Source organism: Puccinia triticina, chromosome 4A (genome assembly GCF_026914185.1).
Source record: "Puccinia triticina chromosome 4A, complete sequence".
NCBI lineage: Eukaryota > Fungi > Basidiomycota > Pucciniomycetes > Pucciniales > Pucciniaceae > Puccinia > Puccinia triticina.
The window spans coordinates 8122274-8142946 of NC_070561.1; the positions used below are offsets into that span (position 1 = coordinate 8122274).

The 20673-nt window shown below is 48.4% G+C and overlaps 5 protein-coding genes across 5 annotated transcripts; 4 read left to right on the forward strand and 1 right to left on the reverse strand.

The window, feature by feature from the left end:
* Positions 1-406: 406 nt before the first annotated feature.
* On the reverse strand, positions 407-1799 carry PtA15_4A854 (uncharacterized protein; the record flags this gene model as incomplete). Its single annotated transcript, XM_053168781.1, has 5 exons — positions 407-542; positions 665-1051; positions 1150-1344; positions 1415-1656; positions 1728-1799. 5 exons carry the CDS (start codon positions 1797-1799, stop codon positions 407-409), a joined length of 1032 nt encoding a protein of 343 aa, XP_053019956.1.
* Positions 1800-3997: 2198 nt separating this feature from the next.
* Positions 3998-5752, forward strand: PtA15_4A855 (uncharacterized protein; the record flags this gene model as incomplete). Its single annotated transcript, XM_053168782.1, has 8 exons — positions 3998-4177; positions 4249-4359; positions 4439-4468; positions 4543-4612; positions 4693-4758; positions 4830-5296; positions 5379-5482; positions 5581-5752. The coding sequence occupies 8 exons, from the start codon at positions 3998-4000 to the stop codon at positions 5750-5752; spliced, it is 1200 nt and encodes a 399-aa protein (XP_053019957.1).
* Positions 5753-10112: 4360 nt separating this feature from the next.
* PtA15_4A856 (uncharacterized protein) lies at positions 10113-10589 on the forward strand (the record flags this gene model as incomplete). The annotated part of the gene is made up of 3 exons (XM_053168783.1): positions 10113-10141; positions 10236-10316; positions 10400-10589. 3 exons carry the CDS (start codon positions 10113-10115, stop codon positions 10587-10589), a joined length of 300 nt encoding a protein of 99 aa, XP_053019958.1.
* A 3547-nt stretch (positions 10590-14136) lies between these two features.
* Positions 14137-15520, forward strand: PtA15_4A857 (uncharacterized protein; the record flags this gene model as incomplete). Its single annotated transcript, XM_053168784.1, has 2 exons — positions 14137-15352; positions 15462-15520. The coding sequence occupies 2 exons, from the start codon at positions 14137-14139 to the stop codon at positions 15518-15520; spliced, it is 1275 nt and encodes a 424-aa protein (XP_053019959.1).
* Positions 15521-17066: 1546 nt separating this feature from the next.
* Positions 17067-18297, forward strand: PtA15_4A858 (uncharacterized protein; the record flags this gene model as incomplete). The annotated part of the gene is made up of 6 exons (XM_053168785.1): positions 17067-17176; positions 17245-17369; positions 17484-17543; positions 17635-17861; positions 17955-18051; positions 18143-18297. 6 exons carry the CDS (start codon positions 17067-17069, stop codon positions 18295-18297), a joined length of 774 nt encoding a protein of 257 aa, XP_053019960.1.
* Positions 18298-20673: the final 2376 nt, after the last annotated feature.

Below are 20673 nucleotides of genomic sequence, written 5' to 3' on the forward strand. Positions count from 1 at the left end.
TTGTGATCTGAATATGAATATGAGATGAATGTACTTTGAAGCAGCCATTTGGGCCCAGCTCAGCTGTGGCTTGCAAACAGAAAACAAGGCCACAAAGAGCTATCAGCCTCCGCCGCTGCAAAGCAGCTAATCAGGCTTGGCCCAGCTCAATTGTGGCCCACAAACCAGAACGGCATGATCCACAGTGAGGATACAAAGGGCTTTCACTGCGCAAGAAGCAGTGCCATCCGCGCTTATGTCAGTGTAGCCAACTGCTCTCTTCCATGGCCTCTCAACCACAGGGATAAACCACCACATGAAGAGAAGCACATGGTCTTCATTGGTTCCCAACAACAACCCACGCAAACTTATTTTGGTAAGGTGTTGTTGGGAACCTCAGCATAGAGGTCATGGATATGATAGTGGTTCAGTGGGGGCACCTTCTGTCAGAGCTGTCCTTGGGTCCTTTGGTCCTGAGGGGGGAGGATTGGGCAGCCGGCACCATGGGCCATTGGTTGAGGGGAGCGGAGCAGCGGGCGTGGTGGTGAGGGCCGAGGGGGAGACTACGTGGACGATGAGGCGGTCGGAGGAGGGGGGGGGGGGGGGGCTGAGAGCAGTGTGTGACAGCGGCGATGCGCCACAGCAGCGCGCAGCGCCCAATCCCCGAACACCACACGACGCGCACGCTGCCCGTGGCCACCGGCAGGGAGTTTGGGTGCAAAGCTTGAGACTTGTTGCAACAGATCGTTCAATCAAGCGAGCTATGTGAGAGTCGAAGAGGATGTGGAGGAATCCTGGGCTTCCCAAATCAATGACCGCACTGAGATTGCTTTGGTGCAATCTTCTCAAGATGGATAGTACGCCGGCGGTCCAGTAGACTGCCACCGAGGTATGATTTGCTGGGGCTTGTGGATTGAGGTGGGAGCTATGCGGGACGTTGGGTATGACTGAAACGGTGTCCCAAATGATAGGTAAGGCAAGGAGAAAGTTCTGAATGAGATAGGTCAAGATCGGGAGGTTTTCCGCGGCTACGGTTGTTTCGCCAGATGATGAATCCCAGCTGTAGGAGCTTCTGATTGTTTGCAAGCAAGGGTTTTGATCGATTTCAATCAGGTTAGCCAAGCTTGCGTTTGAGGGGGCAATTCCGAAAGAAAGAAATAGGTGACCAACTGATCATCATTCGATCGCACCCGGGAGTGGTGGTTCGATGACTCTTTGCAAGGAGGAGTGTCGACGCTGTTCGAGTTCAAGTTGGTCAGTTTCCATGCTCTGGCTGCTTCCCATCGAAGTTCCAATCCGACTAGTCGACGGACAAAGTACCAGGCATGCTGGGGCGACTTGAAGATGTCTATGGGGGCCTTCAAGCTGTTCAGGACAACCCCTGATTAGTTCGGTTGGCTTCTTGCAGTCAACGAAGAAGAAGAAGAGAGCTTACTCCTGTTCGGCTGAGCCGATTCCGAACTCTGCTGGGTTTGATTCTATGGCACGTTGAGCTCGATCAGAGTGTTGTTGCTGATCATCCGCCCGACGATGATGAGAGGTGGCTCTGGAGTGAGTGGGAGCTTTCCCCTTTTGCTTGGGGGAGTGCAACGGCGGAGGATGGTTTGCGAGGGTAGTTTTCTTTATCCGCAGCGGAGGGACCTCGTTTAGGAAGAGATAGCCGGGCGTTTGAGAGTCCTGCGCACGATCAACGAAGCTGGAAGATGTGCTGGGTGCTCTAGATCTTCGCCGAACCGAAGCCGCCCGACTTGGAGGCCTAGAGCCAGCCATTCGCAGATGTGAGTGGGGCGCGTTCGAGGGCAAGTGGCCATCGTCGTCATCGCTGTCCTGCTCGGGTGAGGAAGCATTCCGTGTCTGCTGCAGTCGGTCTGATGGCCTGAAGCTCTCCGCGGGTTGAGGGGAGTCTGAGGCTGGCTGAGGCTTAATATTTTCCCTCCAGCCAATTGTGATTTCTTTCCCAGCCAAAATTTCGACATTACGCGCAAGTCCCTCCCTGCGGGAGGGGCCGCCTCGCGGCCAGCCAGAGCGAGCCTCCCACCAGGGGAGACTTGTGTTAAGTTAGAGTATCATGGGTGCTGTGAGAAAGAGACCCTGCGGGGCTGCCCCTTAGTGAGGCTTTGTTAAGCTCGGCAGCAGCGGAGCTCAGGCGCAGCTGCATTCGTGGTCGACCAGGAATGTGCTCAGCATCCAAGATGACGCAGCCCAAATCTCCCTGCAAGCTCTAGCTGTCTACGACTGGAGCACGCAGCTACTCGACCTGCGGATACCAATCCTACCCAGTTAGCCGAGTCTACACGGCGGAAGTCGACGGCACATGCGGGGCAGCCGATCTCGAGGGCGACCTCATCACCGGCCCCATGTTGCCGGAAAGACTCGGGTTTTCTTGACGAATCAAACAGCCGGACGAGAGGCCTGCAGCATAGGATCGGTCTTGAACCAACTCGGGTCCTAGAAGATGCCAGTCTTCCCGTCTCTTTCTGCACCAGACCAAACAAATTTCCTGATCAGATCAGCCCCTCTCTCCTCTGACTCCCGATTCCAAGACTTTTGTCTCGTGAAGTGCCCCCAACCTGCTGGTCTTGGAGGCATACCTCAAGGCTCCTCAAGGGGCCAACCCATGTGGTAATAGAGACAACCAAAGTCGCTGATTTGACTCGCCATCAGACAGACCCCATCCTTTTTGATGCTGCGGGTTATATATGCATTGTCAATTGTTGAAAATGAGATTTCACCAATTTCAGCCCGAGCATTTGAGGACCGGCATATACGAGCCGGGGAATTATATGAGAGTTGTGTGGAGAAATCTTGAGGACGCGGCGAGCTTGATGATTGTCTAACGAAAACGCGGGGTGCGTAGATCAGGTGGATGAGCAAAAGCCAATCTGAGAATATGCAAGAGCCCCTGAACCCCATGCTGAATATGCACCGGCATGCTGTCCTTGAACTGCATGAAAGGTGTGCGTGAGTCATCCATCCATCCATCCATCATCCCAGCGTGTGGTGCGCTCGGATTGACTTTTCTGGGGTCGCAGATCGGGATGCACACGAACCAAGTGGAGAATCCTTGGCAAGCGAGCGACAGACATGCCTGCAGTGCTGCTCTCTCCTTCATACATAACGTGACACCAAGACTTGCCCAAACTGGCAAGCCATGTCTAGAAGCTTGATGTAACGCGCGGCGGGCAGACTAGATGACAGGCCGGTGATGATGGGTGGGGTAACCGTCAAAGAGGAGGAGCTAGTGCACTTGAACGGCTGTAGTAGCTCTCGGACCAGCAGCTACAGTGTGCGCGGACTAGAGGAGATAATTGCCAGAGTGACGCCGCTGGCGTGCCCGTGGACGTGAACCGAGTCCCGGGTGGGCGATGATCGTTGCTCGATATGGAGAGCCGAAGGACGGGGGGCATAGGAACAAGCAGCCCTGGCTGACGGAGGCAGCTGAGGGGATTTCGCCAGGGAATACACCACATTGTTTGTTGCCAGGAAGCCGAGTGCTTGTTTAGAAATCCCGCAATCTCGGTAGCGACCGACACAAGGCCCGAGGGAGAGACAGCGATGGATGTGCTGAATCAGATCGGGCAACCGAGCTGGACGACGAGCGCAACCGAGTGGCTGCTGGCTGCCCAGACAGGCAGCATGGGATGCGTTACATAGGGGGATGCAGTGCCAGCCCTAATCGGCTGCGAAGTTCGATTTAAAGAGCGGCTGATCGAGAATTACAGTTTGCGAGTTTTCCCAACATCTTCACCGAGCATCATCACACTACATATTTACCCCACATCTCCCCAGCTTCTAGCCCCCGGCCATCCATCTGAACTTCGCTCCGTCTTCTCCCAGGAGCCAAACCTTGTCTGTTCCCCATAAGTAGGCCACTCTCTCTTCGCCCCTTCCCCCAGCGCCCTCCACCCCCATTTAAACTAGTCCCCAGCGACCATCCTCTTCCTCTCCATCCCTCCCCGTATACACAACCACTGCCCGCGTGATAACTACCTCGCTGCTGTCTGATATACAAGGAGAGATGGCTCAGACATCCGAAGTCAAAGTTGACCCCGTCTTCGTCTCGATCAACCACGCCTTGTTCGACCCCAAGATAGTCTTGGAGTCCAGCGAGTTCAAGGTCCTGGGGGACCCCGCTGAGATCGCCGAGGCCTCAGCATCCAACCAGAACATCGCGTGTTGCTACAATGACAAGAAACAGGTTTGTCCACATCCCTCCCCCCACCCCTCGTTCCTCTCCCCTCATCTACTCACATGTCTCTTGCGGTTCAGATCCAGATGGTCAAGAAACCGATGCCCAAGGTCCATCCTGGCCAAGTCCTAGTCCGTGTCCGGGCCACTGGTATCTGCGGCAGTGACATCCATTTCTGGAAACACTCAAGAGTGAGTTGCAGTTCGCCAGCTTCGACGTCTCAAGAATCTTCCACCTAACCGCTTGCTTGGCACGTATTGTCCTCCTTAGGTTGGCGAGAAGATGGTCGTGAAACATGAGGTGAGCAACACGCAACTCGATGATATTGGTGATCAACCCTCTCTAATAAATATGCTGGCTGTTGTTTCTTACAGTGCGGCGCCGGGCACGAATCAGCTGGGGAAGTGATTGCGCTTGGGGAAGGAGTCACCGATCTTAAAGTCGGTAAGTGTTATTTATAGTCAATAAGAAAAATCGGAACAGCATGAGAGACACCCACCTGACCCATTCTTTGCAACACAAAGGCGATCGAGTTGCAATTGAAGCCGGGATCCCGTGCTCCAAGCCAACCTGCGAGATGTGCCGAACAGGTAAGCCATTTTCAAATCTGATGAGGCATGGCTATTACAGACGAGCTCACATCCGATGCGTTGTTTGACAGGCCAATACAATGCATGCCCGGAGATCATCTTCTGCTCCACTCCACCCTACCACGGCCTCATGACCCGCTACCACGCGCACCCAAGCTGCTGGCTCCACAAACTCCCGCCGAACGTCTCCTACGAAGAGGGTTCATTGCTCGAGCCGCTGGCCGTTGCTCTGGCAGGCATCGAGCGTGCCGGAGTCCGACTCGGCGACCCAGTGTTGATCTGTGGAGCCGGACCCATCGGGCTGGTCACTCTTCTCGCATGCCACGCCGCTGGCGCCTGTCCAATCGCCATCACCGATCTTTCCGAAGGCCGCTTGGATTGTGCCAAACGACTCGTGCCTAGTGTCTCGACCTTTAAGATCTCCTTGGGAGAGTCTGAGACAGACGTCGCTGGACAAATCCAAGCTGCCATGGGATGCAAGCCCCGCGTAGCAATGGAATGTACCGGGTTCGAGTCATCCATCGCCACCGCAATCTTCGTGAGTCTCTCGGCCCTGTCTCTAATCTTGGCTGTGGCAGATCATGTTGCTAAACACCCATTACTTCGAATCTTTTTTTCAGAGTGTCAAGTTCGGAGGCAAGGTGTTCGTCATCGGAGTCGGAAAGGACAAGCAAACCCTTCCATTCATGCACATGGCTGAGAACGAAATCGACCTACAATTCCAGTAAGCTCTCTTTTCATGATCGGCGCTCGATCACCATTGCGGAAACATTCATGAAACCGTACAACTGACGTTGCTGGTAATTTGATTCAACCCCCCAGATTTCGATACGCCAACCAATACCCCAAAGCCATCCGATTGGTTTCTACCGGACTGATCGATGTCAAACCTCTCATCACCCACAGATTCGATCTCGCAAAGGCCACCGAAGCTTTCCACACCGCTGCGGATCCGAAATCCGGGTCGATGAAAGTCCAAGTTGTAGATTACTAATCCGATGGAGGGTTCTCGATTCCTTTTGTCATTCGATGTAGTTACCTTTTTCGCTGTCGTGCAGGTTTAGACTTTCGTAGATATATACACTTTTAATGATAGAGCTGTTTTAAACCGGTCTAGGTTACTAACTGGCCAGAAACGCTATGTTATGAATTGGTGTTGAATCCCCAGCTCCATGAAAGAACAAATCATCGACCTTCAAAAAAAAAAAAAAGAAAACCGGTAATTCGGATATATGCTCTTCATGTATCTCCTTCCTGTTGAATCATTTGGGTTGTCGAGGAGTTTATTGGTCTCTTATAACTTACTCATCAATCAGGCTCCATAGTTTACAAGAAACCACCAAAGCCAATATGTTATGAACTTCATGATGGATATATAACTTCAGCTTCCTGTATTGTTTTTTCACACACACATACTTCTCATCCTAATAATTCTCCTGTTTTGCCTTCTCTCTGTCTTCCTCACTTTCTTAAAAAAAGAACTGGTCCGCTCAGACAATCTAATCAGTGTGTTTCGAAGATGCTGTTTGTCTGTTGAGCCGGTATGCAAATACATGAAAGAACAGTGCTTTGCTGGGGGACTTCCTGTCAATCTGGGAACTCAGATTTTTCCAGAGGCTGCAGGGAAATCTGGGCTGGATCATCCCAAATCCTAGATCTGCCTGGATTCAGTTCTTTCTTTCTGCAAGCCAAGTATAGATGGTGTTCACACTTGCATGAGATTTCTTGGCATCACATCATAACCTGAAGTTTTGGCTGGGAGATGTCACTGTAAGTTTGGGCATGTTGACGTGCGCCCAGCCAAAGTTGCTTCAAGCTCTTATGTAAATGATACCTTATGCAATTTCAAACAGTGCCACAAAAGGTGATGTCTGCTCTCTTCACCTTCCAATCTGAACAGGCTTTGTAACAATTATGGTGTTCAAAGTCGGTTTGCATAATTTGATGCATGCATAAATCATAAAATCATAAAATCTTTTTTGCAGGGGATATGACTGTCTGATTATGTAATGCAAAATTTCCTCACCAAAATATTTTTATGATTTTATGATTTATGCATGCATAAAATTATGCAAACCAACTTTGAACACCATAATTGTTACAAAGCCTGTTCAGATTGGAAGGTGAAGAGAGCAGACATCACATGCTTGTGATCTTCTATATGAAAGGTATGTGTACACTCCTATGTCATGTTTTTTGGAAAATCTCTTTTTTTAGGGCACAAATATTGGAAGACCTCCCACAGGATCTATGCCTTCCCAACAGCCTAATACAGGAACTATTCCATTACACAAGGACAATGACTGAAGCCTTTGCACAGCTATTGCGCATTCCCCTTGAGACCTGCTAAGGAAAATGGCAAGGATGTGGTTCTGGCTCCTCCTACCCAACCAGCAAGACTCAAGTGTTACACAGCAGTAGAAACAATGCAAATATTAAATTATGCTTAGTGTAATTAGCGCTAACTTAGCGGTTTTTGAGGCTGCTACGCTACGCCAGATTGTAGCTTAAAATCTATTACATTTAAAGCTAACAGGTATTTGAGAAAAAAGTGCAATTTTAGCTGCAAGTTACAGCTAATTTAGCTGTAATGGGTAGCTAATTAACTGTAATTTAGTGTTAGCATGATTTAGCGGCTTTGTATTACAGCTAAAACTAACAGCCAAAATCATTAGCGGCCAACTACTACACTACAGAATTAGTGCCACTAATGTAATTAGTGTAGTAGTTGCTTTGTTAGCAGCAGAAAGACATTGAGGATTGTTTTCTCTGAAGTTCAATTATCAGGCTCAGATCCTCCTCAGTGCTGGACACAGGCACAGTTTATGAAGTTGCTTCTGGGTCACCAGGCTCCACCTTGGTACAGAAAAAAGAGAGCCAGAAAAATGGACCTGCTCAATGATGGACTGTGTTTTAAAAAGCATGGTGTCATCAAACTTGACACAGCCCCCTTCCCCTGGAAAAGATAGACTCCTGGACTGGAAAACAGGGTAAATGATCACCAAATATTGCTTTCTGTTTCTCCACATGTCACTTTGATTGTTGATTTTTTTTGCCACTCAGGTTGGATGGCTTGTCCACTGCTACGTAATTGTTAAAAAAATCCTGGTGATCAAGCAAGTGGTGGTCCACTGATGAGGGTTTTCACTGTTGATTTATAGCCTGAAGCTATACTGGAGGACTTCCTGTAGCCTGAAAGGCTTGATTTAGAGGAGAAACTGTGTTTGCTGGTGAAAACTCAATATCAACCAACTTTCACCAGCCAGCAAGGTTGAGCCTGTCCCCCTAGATTAAGCATTTTAGACAACGGGAAGTCCTCCACTAAAGTAATAGGCACTATTTTTGGGTGTGTGTTCAATTTTCCCATCAAAAATTTGTAAGGTGTACCACATTTTGCTCATTGTGAAGATGATCACCACTGCTTTTGAGAAAACTGCAGGCGTATACCAGGTTCGGTGCTTTGTATGAAACTTGTGATTACGCTACATGGTCACCAATTCGTAAACGCGAGGAAATAATTATTTTTGGTTTATCCATGTGATTAGTGGACAGCTTGGCTTTGAAGCCCCATCCTCCCGGAATCCACAAATTTTACCTCCCTTTGAGCTTGGTCAGCGTGCTATTTTGCATTGCTCAATGGGTGAAGGAGATCCAGTAGTACTAGTGGCACGGACAAGGGTTGGAGTCTTGGTTGGAAGGCGAGCTAACTTAACTAAGTCTCACCCTCCTACAGGTGGAGTTGTAAAACACTGGTTGCATTGCGCCCACCGGAGGGAGGGACTTACGCACTAAACGGACTTACAGGCTGACAGCATTTGGTTTTTTGGTGGGGACTTTTTTAAAACTGCTCTCACCCATCCATTTCCTGTCCAATTTCATTATTGTTTGGATTTGCATGATGATCAAAGTCTTCTCTATACCAATTTTGCCAGAAGAATTTAATTTCCCCCCCTGGACTGCCAAGTTGGCCAGTTTTCTGCCAAAGTTTCCAAAGTTGTGGCGCTGAACCTCCATCCATGCCAAGGAACTTCGGAAACAGACCCCTCCCGTGGTAGAGCACTGCAGCGGTGCCCGGGCTGTGAGCCCGGACCGGTACATCTGTCTTGACAGGCAACCGGAGGGACATATACCCCTCTCAATGACCGATAGGACATCAGTCAGTGAGGTGTATACCTCAATGGCCGATATAACACCGGTCAGTGAGGTGTACACCTCAAAGACCAATACAACATCAGTCAGTGAGGTGTGTGTGTACCTCAAAGACCAATATGATACCGGTCAGCAAGGTGCCTCAATGACTGTTGTTGTAGCTGGATGACTGGTGTCATGGCAGTAATCAAGGCATGTATCTTGATGACTGGCATTATATGACCAATATTGATTGGGCTGGTCAGTGAGGTGTATACCTCAATGACCAATACAATATTGGACATTGAGGTGTGTACCTCAATGACTGGGACCGTACCAGTCAAGGAGGTGTGTACCTCACTTTTTATCAAGTATTGATGACCGGAACAATACCGGTCATCAGGAGTATATGTCCCTCCGGTTGCCTGTCGAGACAGATGTACCGGTTCGGGCTCACAGCCCGGGCACCGCTGCGGTAATCTACCCGGGGAGGGCTCTGTTTCCGAAGTCCCCTGGCATGGATGGTGGTTCAGTGCCACAACTTTGGCAAGTTTGGCAGAAAACAGGCCAATTTGGCAGTTCAGGGGCGGAAATTCAACTTTTCTGGCAAAATTGGCGGGCCAGTACCTCCATATCTCTATCCATGTACTATACCCACCTATCCCCAACCTGTCTTCTTGATCTGCAATGTCCCTTGTAACATCATGAGTTTTGGATTCTGTACAGTGTGAACTTTGTAATATAGGATGAAGCAGACCACAGATAGTCACAACAAATAGATCTGAGGGATTCTGAAGGCCTCAAAAATTCAGAAAAATTTGGAGAGATTCTCCTTGATCTTGGGAATCTTTTGTTCCCCCAAACCTTTGCTGCCCAATGGGAAAGGGTGAAGCCAGAAACGTTTGAAAAACAACATAATTCTGATTCTGTCAGCCCAAACTTGGACATTGGGTGTAAGTCCCTCCTTCGGAGGGTCCCTGCGGGACAGCGTCCCCCCTCAAATAGAGGGACTTTGTTAAGTTAGGAAGGCGAGCGTGTCTGTGCGGAAGGACTTGGGCATGGGAGTGGCATCTGGCTGTGGCTGGCACAGGCTGGGATAATCCACCCTCAACTCTGTTTGACCAACTACCCCTACATTCCCCAACTTTCCTCTCCAGACTCCATCTCTTTCACCGAATCCTTCTTCCCTGGAACAAGCTTTACTCACAAGAACCCGAACTCAGACAATGACGGTCAAGACCTCTGATCTCATCGGGTAAGCTCATTACTATTTTGCTCTTCTGGCACACACAAATGCGGCAGCCTTGTGTTGATCGGTCGGGCTCATGTTTTAATGTTTGGACTCACAGGGCTGCTATCGTCACTTCGTTGTTTCTCGCTGTGATTTTCTTCTTCTCGGCGGGGCATCGTAGAGTCGGGGAAAAGTTCGGGTCAGTTTGATGATACATACTCTCAATCGATTGCTCGTCTAGTCAACAGCCGATCTGGAGCTAAGAGCATCTTCGACATGTAGGAAGGAGTCCGATAAGCTGAAAAACCGAGGATTCGAGTTGACCAGTGATGGAGTCAGGATCCGAACGAACATCGATCTCTCTCAAGAGGAACTCGTTCAACGCGCTTCTCATCAGGCTCAAGTCGTCAAAGACAAAGTCCATAACCAGCCCGGTTTCGTAAGCTTCGGCCAAAAAAGATTCACCAGTTAAGCAATAAAAAGAAGCACATCTAGGCCTTTCTCCGACCGATCTCAAGGATCAGTTAAATACTTCACGATTCTAATCAGCAAAGCAAGGCGAAATGGACACCATTCTACTTCTTTTCTCTCATCCAATTCGACCATTCTTCATACCCTTTATACGAGTCTTACGAGTGTACAGCCCTTCACGACCAATTTCACATAAATGTATCAGTTAATCAGCTCAAATCTTTTCCTCTGGTGAAATATACATAGACGTGATAAATTAGTCGGTGTTGATCATCAAAAGAATGTCGATCGGTCCCGGCCTCGGGTCCAAATCTTATTTTTATAATTCAGATCGCCGATAAGGAAACACAATTCTAAAACGAGAAACTTATGATACCGTGGCATGTACTGACAAACTGCCAGAACAAGCTTCTTTGCAGACAGACATGCAACTCAAGCACATATTTGTCACCGTTAGCCAAGAGGGTTCTATGTTTCGTTGACATATGCCTTTATGATGAACGATGCAACAGCGGAAAAGACGAATTCAGATGGGGAACGCTATCAAAAGATTAAATTCTCGAAGAAGAGCTTTCAGATAAGATACCGGGAAGCTGGGGCGTCAAAGGTGAAGCGAGGTGTATGTAGATGGTGAAAGCCTTCAAGCACTCTTCGATTTCCAGAATTCATAACTATAGTATAGGGTGCAAAAGCCTATGCTCTGACATCTACTATGTTACAAACACACGCCACATCCATAGTCTGTGGAGAGTGCTTTGATTATTTATCTTGCGCTAATATTCACTTGGAGTCAAAGTTACAACCGATAAATATTCAAGGAGATATCTTTAACAGTCATTTCTAACCATTTTCTACAATGGCGCTAGACAAATAGTGTCAACATATTATTGGAGTAACCAACGGGAGCGCTGGGTTCAGTTTGAGAATGGATTGGGAAAAGCTTTTTCGGTTTGATGGGGAAATTGGGAACTGCAGGTGAGAGGGACGAGTGATGAGGTGCTGTTAGAATTGCTGGGTATAAATAGACCTGATCTGGACCCCAGCGGCAATTGTCCACCCATTAGGGGGATTCAAAATTGATCCAGGAAGCGTTCCAGGTCAGATTTTCCAGGAAAAAAAATCGACCTGGAACACTTCCTGCGGACCTGCGCTCCTTCTTCCTATGCCTTTCCAGGTCCTCCAGGACGACAGGAGATCAGGAAAAATATAAGCGCACAAAGACATAAATTCAAACTTTTTTCTTGAACACCGGTCCCCCGGCTCTTCCCCCTATCCTGTCTTTTTTCGGCACCCATCACCACATCTTTGCTAGCAAAAAAATTCATACAACACCATGCCACCTAAGAAGAAGAACAATCCTACCTCCGCAACGTCCGCAACACCGATCAGCACCGCGAGCCAACCCAAGAAGAAGAAGCCCCCTGTAGCGTGGGACAAAGATGGTGAGGATGGCCGAGATTCTAGCATTCGCATCCTCCTTGACTGGCTCGCTGTTGAAGGCAACTACGAACAATGGCGCGGCGATACCAAGACCGGGTCAACCAAGTCCGCCCTAGCAAATGAAATCTTAGCATTGATGGTTGAAGCTGGTATCACCCACCGAGACAACAAAGGAGTGCAAACCAAAATGCAAGAGCTTCAAAACTCCTACTCAAAAGCTAACGACTTCCTCTGCAATACGGGCTCTGGCCTCCAGGAGGATGACATAGCCAATGGAACAACTACCCTCAAAAGTATGTACATTTTTTTCTGAAAATCTCTCCTCCGCTGCAACTTACTGTTTAACACCTTTCAGTTGCTTTGACAAAGATCTGTAAATATTGGGACAAACTTAGGCCCCGTTTGGCAGCAGTGATGTTATGTAATAACCACTGCTTTTCTATAACCGGGCCTCACCGAGGCCCATATCGTATCACTCGCATGTTTGGCAGATTTGAGGAGTTATGAGGGTCATCACGAGTTTCCTCATCACTCCTCATCATCCCCGCCATTTTCGATATAGTACCCCTGGGGGTGTATTTGGGGTGATATTGGCACCCTTACACAACACACGACCAACTCCACCTCTGTTACTCACCTCGATGGCCAGTACAGACTTTGTACCGGTCACCAAGCGGAGTACACACTCCAATCGATGGAAACGGTCATCGAGATTGATGACCGATCCAACACAATCGGCCATCGATGACCATCGGTCATCGAAGGGACTATGTATTCTCCTCAATGACCATTGGTCATCGAAGGGACTGTGTACAGATTCTCCACGATGACCATTGGTCATCCAAGGGACCATGTATTCCCATCGATGACCGATGGTCATCGATGGGACTATGTGTTCCCCAAAAGGGACTCTGTTATATTCCCTTCGATGACCGTGTACCGGCCATCGTTGAGAGGAGTTAAACACTCAATTGGCCTTGCCGGTATTTACCGGCCATGGAGCTTGTTATGTAGGCAAGCTGTAAGACGCGAGTGGCAGCCAAACACTCGTGTTATGTTGAAAGATATGAAATTCAAGAGTGATGTGCATCACATTAGGTAAGTGCACAACATCACATAACATGATTGCTGCCAAACGGGGCCTTAGTATCACCACGTGCAGTGCAATGAGTTATATCATGATGACTCATAACAGCCAGGATTTCAGCGCAGAGGTGATCCCTTACAGGTGTAGTACACCATTGAGCATAGTTGTTGTTCGCGGTGAGCCAATCCAGAAGGATTGTGATGCTGCTAGGTTGACCATTGATGCCATTGGTGTCCCAGGGAATTCCACGAAAAGATGAAGGCATTTCTTGGGGAGTTTCGGATCCGGAGTGTGTGAAAACTGTGACTTGAAAAGAATTTGCACCACTAGACGGTCTAATGGGATGCGCTTGTGGTTCTGGGGGGGGGGGGGGGGGGGGAAAGGTACAAGAAAGGGTTTTCCGTTCGGGACCCCGGAGGCATGGACGAAACACAAAGAACTATTGGATTAGTTCCAGGAGGCATGCTTCTGGATTTGAGTCCAGGAAAATTCCCCTTTTGGGGGTTTCAATGTAGAACCTCCAGGAAATTCTTTTTGGCAGTGTTTTATTTTTCCTGGAATTCCGACCTGGGACACTTCCTGGATCAATTTTGAATCCCCCTATTCCTGAGCCTTCGGATCGCTCACTCCTACCTATTAAATATCTTGGAGTACGTCCACTTCTGCTTTTTAAACTCGTGAGTACAACCCCCATAGTAAGACCCGGATACATAGCGCTTGCTAAACCCGCCTTGCTTGTTGAAATCTTCATTGCTTCCGGGTGCTTTTGCCAGGTTTCTTGTGTTCTGTTTTATCGCAAAAGGTCTGGAAGACTATACAGCCTGGCTACTTTCCACTCAGACAAAGGTTTACAACTTGCCGCCTTGATATATCAATAGGTGAGAAGATTCGAGTTGAATTTACATTTCTGATTTCTTACTGACGTAGCCTCGTCATCCAGCTTCAAGTTATCGAGCATAACTTCCAGTTTGCAGTCGGACACACGGAAAAAGCTCGCTCTGGATTAGAATTCGCAACCATTATGGCGGATCTTCCCGATGAGGTACTTGAACGGATCTTTAGAAACGTAGTCCAAATAGACTTGGCCCCATCTATGTGGCTACCCATAGCCACATATGAGGGCATCAAACAACGGGAGATCGCGAGAAGAATTCGATTGATAGCTAAAATGAGACTAGTGTGTCGAAGATGGGCAGATTGGCTCTACGCATCGTATCTCTATGACGAGCTTTCATTCAAGTGTGCTTACAGGGCAAGTACCTTCATCCATCAACTCGCTGAACGACCGAGGGCACTCCCGCTTCCCCAATGTCGCTATTTGAAAGTTCACGAGATCTGGACTTCGGGAGCTGCGCCTCCTGGGATGGCTGAAATCGAAAGTTTGGATGCCCTGGTCGAGCAATTTTCCGAGACAATTGTGGCGCTCGACATTCGTTTTGTCAACTTTTTCACACTTTGGCCGTCAACTATCGAGAAAATAGGCGGCATACGGAACTTGCGTTTTCTAAGACTTGGAATCCGCTTCACCAGGGTGGGTGGGGGCAAGACAAAAGGGGTATCGGTCGATAGGGACATGACGGTCAACGGCCTGCCCACCGATTCGGAATGTCTCGCATCTCTACTTAGAGCAGTTGATCAAAAATTGGTCGCCCTCGATTTCACCGATTTCCGCCCTGTTTGTTCACCAACATTGCTCGGAGAAGTTCTCGGTGATTATCAGTGTTCTACGATTACGACCTTGAAGCTAGACGTGAAAACGGAGGGAAATCTCACTTTAGATGGCATCGTAAGACTGTCTGCTAAGCTACCGAACCTCAAAGTGCTTTGGATCGGGGGCCCTGGTCATCAAGGTGAAATACTCCTTCCGATTTTCGAAAGCCTCAGAGAGAAACTAGAAGAGCTCTATGTCACAGACGCAAGAGTATTACAACCCGTTCTCAACATCAGCTTTCCAAGACTCCGAGTAGTTAGGGTCCACGATTGGGATCGAGACTTCCCTGGTTTCTTGCGGAAGAATATGTTCGCATCTGTAGAGATTCTTGCGCTCAATTGTTTTCCGTTTCACAAAAAACACAAAAAGATTCTTCCTTGGATGCCTCTTGCGACGCTGCCACATCTGAGACGGGTAGAATTTCACGAAGCCTCGGGGTTCCTTCCAACACGCTGGATCGAAGATCAATGTGACGAGCACGAAGTGGAACGGGTGTACCCTCGCGGTGATACCGTTGGAGAAGATGGTCAGTCGCGTCTACCACCTTATATGCAAAAAGCAACAAAAACCTCACCTTGGATAAGAAAAGATGCAACTATTGATACGTTTTTTTCTTTCTTCTTCTATTGATCCAGGCCGTGCGATTCTTGACTTCGATGCTCCTTCCGCGTTGCTAAACCAGCTGAAAATTTAAAAAAATGTCTTTTCCCGCTTCTTTACTTATTGAATGCACATGTGATTTAAAAATTTGCGCTCAATCGCATATCGTATTGAATGTTTCCACAGAAAATTAAATTTTTTGACTGATTATCAACCTAGAATACTGCGCCTATTTTTGAGAGTTGAAAACATAATAAAACGATACTTTCGCGCATTGGGAAACGTGCTTCGCGAAATCCGGAGTTTTTGTGGTTGGAATCAGGAGACAGGGTCTACATTGAACCCATCAAACAGTTGGAGGGCTATAGGACCCTGTGAAGTGCGATCAACAAAAGAACCATCATCAATGGTGTAGCTACATAGCCGAGCTGTTCCCATCGCACAAGCCCCCCCCCCCCCCCCCCCCAAATGGCCCATAGGTTCAGTGCAGCCTTGTTGACCGGGAGAATTCTTCAATGGTCAGCGGGTAAAGTTCCAGTTGGCGACAGGCGGACAGACTTTGTCCGATGAATTCTGCAACCGGCTGGGTCCGGATTCTGAAACTTGTCGAGCTTGTCCGAGCAGATACAATGTAAATATTTAGTTTACGCAGTGGCTGAGTTGATTCATTGACGACGATCACATCTTTTACTGCATTGGGCCGGCAAAGCCTCCACATCCCTGCACCCCCCCCCCCCCCCCCCCCCTGTCGGATGCAATCCTGCCAGGCTTCTCGTCACGACTTCACCTTGGCCGTTGTTCTCGACTACATACTTCAGGCCTTCCGATCGCCAATGTTCTCGATCACTGATGCTTTATAGAGGCTGAAATCTTGATGGTCTCCCTTTCTACCTGTCGCCGCATGTAAGGAGCAATTGCACAGAATCCAATCCGAGTCTGCTTGGGGGTACTGCAGCACGAATGCTATAGGTAATGACTCCGGCGAGAGCTCAAGGGTTCACAATTAATGAAATACACATCTGCTGTGATCCGACCGGCAGGAATAAGATGTCATAGCAATAGCACAATTATCCAAGATGGACCGGTAACAGTCTTGCTTCCGTGGTGCTTTTTCTATGATTTTCAGCTGGCCAGTATGTCTATGTGCTGTCAATCACAATATACATAGCACCTGGAGTTTCTCAACTTGCCATTGGTTATGAATTATGAGCCAACACTGCAAGCCCATAGGTTGGTTCAAGTGCAGTTTGCGAATCACGCAAGGTTGCCAGGGGGTAATCGCAACCCTTTCCCCCACTTCGACCTACATACATAGCATTGCCTTCGGCGCCCATTTTTGACCAAGCTCCGAGCACATACATATCGCATTGAAGGTCTACGATGTGGTGTGCCTTCAGCCCCAGATTAGTACTTTCCAGCGAAGAGATTTTTTGGTGTGGGGATGCAATGCAGGTTGACAGTGCCTACTTGGGACCGCACCCAAGGGAAAAATGATACGTCCACTCTCTTGGCTGACTTGGACAGCGACTTGAGCTATGTATGACCATTCTTTCTACGCAAACATTCCGATCAAGAAGTAGAATTTCCTTAGGTTTTTGGAGCAGCACACGAACGTGTGCGCAAGGTCTCGCTCGGCGGGTATGAGGCGCGATGACGAATATGACTTGGGCAGGAGGAGGCAGGAGGACAATGGGGTAATTCTCCACGAACCAGGGTACATCCCTGGCGAATCAGGCATGCTAGCATCATCGTGAGCGGTCCTGGGCGGTCAATGTGGATTTCGAACCAGCAAACACTCATCTTGGGGTCCTCCAATAGGCTCCATGATCTGTCTATAAAACCACCTCCCAACCTCGGGGCCTCAGTCTTTTCCCCATCCACTTCCATCCTCACGAGCTCGCGATCAGATCAACTTATTAAACTCCCAAACAAAACTTTCCAAAGTATGCCCGCCAATTCCCCACCGTTTCTAACGGTGTCACCAGTCTTCGTCTTCAGATTTTCGCGCCAAAACTAAACTTCTTCGTGATTTCTTTCCATTTTGAATTGAAAGCCAGCCCAGAAGATCTCCCAAAAGATGTTGTTTAAGTACTTGTTGGCGCCTGTTGCTTTTGCCGGTGAGATATCCTTGATCCTCGAATGATTCCATCTCTCTGCCGGAAAAATCGAACTGAGGAAGATTCTTTGTCACCTTGAAAAATGACACAGCCGCTAGCGTACCATCATACAGCCCCGGAGGGAAGTCAGTTTACAAAACGTTTGATTTCCAAACGGCTGTTACCGCCACTACCCAGTACGAAAAGTCAATCACCAGTGCTTGTGGCCAGGACAAAGTGCAAGACGTCATCAGCGATTTGAATCATATCTACAAACCCGTCGCCGAGAATACTGAGAAGTTCCGCTCGTCTATTGAGAAGTATGACGCTAACTTTCTCGTGAGTATAACACATCCTCGCTCTTATCTTCGAGCATCCTGAGTTTTTTTCCTCATCCCCAGTAATCCCTTTTTTTTGCCAACATTTTTTCAGTCCGAGCAAGCCGTAATCTTCTCCGGGTTCTTAAAAAGCTTTGAAAATATCCTCAAGGCCATTTCCCAACGCCCCAAAATCTACCAAAGCTGCAATGGTGAGTCCGATTTGATAAGGAAAAAAACGTAGGGAGTCCGCTGAAATCCCACTGACGATCTCCCCTTTCTTGGTATCATAACTGCCAATAGCGAAATTTTCGCAGTTCGACAACAAGTTCAGTGTGATCATCACCGAATTCAAGAGAGACGACATCAACTTAGGACCCGCCTTCAGTAAAGTCAAGCTTGACATCTCTCTCTTCGCCAAGTTAGGCTTCAAGTTCCAACAAGAACTTGGTTATTAAAAATATGTTATCAGTGTTGATCGAGGACTCCAGAACGGCCCGGGTAGACTGAAAAAAAAAAAAAAGAAAACTACTTCCTCCCTAGAGACCCCTTTGTGCTCGAGCGTGTGTAGTCTGAAAACCCTCTTCACGCCGCATGCGATGATCATTTTTTTACATCCCCTGTCATATATTCCTTACGATCTTACTCCTTCTGTATGTATAAGATAAATTGATGCCCGCGCTCAAAGTTGAACAGATGTCTCGCAATCAGAACGACCGTCGGAATGAATTTTTTCTCTCCCAAGTAACCCCAGCGCCCCAGCATGCTTTTATCAGGGATGAGGGAATAGCCCCCAAAATTTGGGTTCCAGGGGGTGTGAAAGTCGCAACTGTTTATCCGCTGCGCTACGCTAAAAAAAGCGGCCTTCTAGCATAGCGCAACGGTTGGCCGCCACGTGGCCAGACCAAAAAGCGATAGCGCAGCAATAGGGATGTAAACGGGTCGGAAAATGGTGCCCAAACCCGACCCAACGTGAGCACCGGGTTGGGTTGGGTCGGGACAAAACTGCAAATGTACTGCCCAAACCAGTCGCGTCCGGGTCGGGTCCGGGTCGGGTCCGGGTTGGGTCCGGGTTGGGTCTCGGGCCGACCCAGGACAACATCAGTCGTGCTAAATGCACACTATATTTTTACACCATCCTTGAAAAACCTGTGTACGCCATCTTTTTTTGGCGTGCAGGGACATGTACGCCAAGACACCCTGGACAATTGACCCAAGTCCAGCTCAGAGAAATACATACCTCCCAGCGAGCTGGACTTTGGCCAGGTCGCTGTGAGTATTCTTCCCGGCAAGCTAAGCTTTGACCAGCTCGCCAAGAGGCATGTAGTCCTCTTGGCAAGCTGGTACAAATCCATCTTGCCGAGAGGTATTTATTCCTCTTGGGCCAAGAGGTATTTATCCCTCTTGGGCCGAGAGGTATTTATTCCTCTTGGGCCAAGAGGTATTTATTCCTCTTGGGCCAAGAGGTATTTATCCCTCTTGGCCCAAGAGGTATTTATTCCTCTTGGGCCAAGAGGTATTTATTCCTCTTGGGCCAAGAGGTATTTATCCCTCTTGGGCCAAGAGGTATTTATTCCTCTTGGGCCAAGAGGTATTTATTCCTCTTGGGCCAAGAGGTATTTATTCCTCTTGGGCCAAGAGGTATTTATTCCTCTTGGGCCAAGAGGTATTTATCCCTCTCGCCAAGCTGCTCATAAGTCTAGCTCTCCGGGAGGTATGAATTCCTCTTGCCGAGCTGCTGATAAAGTCCGTCTTGCCGAGAGGTATGTTTTCCTCTTGGAGAGCTGATCAAAGTCCAGCTCGCCGGGAGGTATGTATTCCTCTCGGCGAGCTGGTACAAATCCATCGGCCGTATCCCTCTTGGCGAGTGATTGAGCATGATGTACCCTCATTTTGGGTTGCAATTGGGTTCATGGGCCGACCCAAGTGGGAAAAACCCTGCCCAAACCCAACCCGATTATCTAATTGGGTCTCAATGGGTTGGGTTGGTTTTTTAAAGAGAGGCCTGAGGGCTGCCCAAACCCAACCCAGAACCCATTGGGTCTCGGGTCTTTCCGGGCCGACCCGACCCATTTACATCCCTACGCAGCAAGAACACCGCTGCGCTACTAGCGATTTTCCGCTACCCTCCCAGGGCCATAAGCAAAAGCAAAGATTTGCTACGCTACCCACTAAATTAGCGGGTAGCGGAACAGTTTTATGTTCTAAATGTGTTTTTATGCGCTTTAAACCTTTTCCTTTTTTCTTTTTTTGGCTCTCACGTGGCATAGAGAAAAGTGGTGCTGACCGCTACGTAGCGTGATTGCTTCTTTAGCGCACTATTTTTTTTTTGCAAAAATCAAAAAGCTTGTAGCGCAGCAACCCAAAAGATTGCTGCGCAGTGGTTACACCATTGACAGTATGTGGAAGGCCCCAAGGGGAATGGGACAGCTCAGTACTCACCAGATATTTACATACCACACTCACACTTACCATCACCTCTGGGTCTTGTTAGCTGATAGCCAGAATGGCAGAGTTTTGCACCTCCATCATGATCCCCTTCACCATTCAGCAAAAGGTTTTCACAACCTATTTTGCGTCTTACAACACCAATGACAGATAGCTGTACAGGTTTGTTTGGCCCTTGATCCAAGAAACCTCAAGTTTAGTCAAGGAAGCATCCATTATTGAGACATCCACCGGGATGCTGCTACAAAGGGAGGAGAATATACCAGCTTCAGACCAAACCCCAATAGCCCCCACCAAAACAGAAGTTGCAGAAGCAAGTCCAGCCAACCTCCAGAACAACTAGAGCGGGATTGAAGGCACCAGCACAAGAAACACAAGAAGGAGAC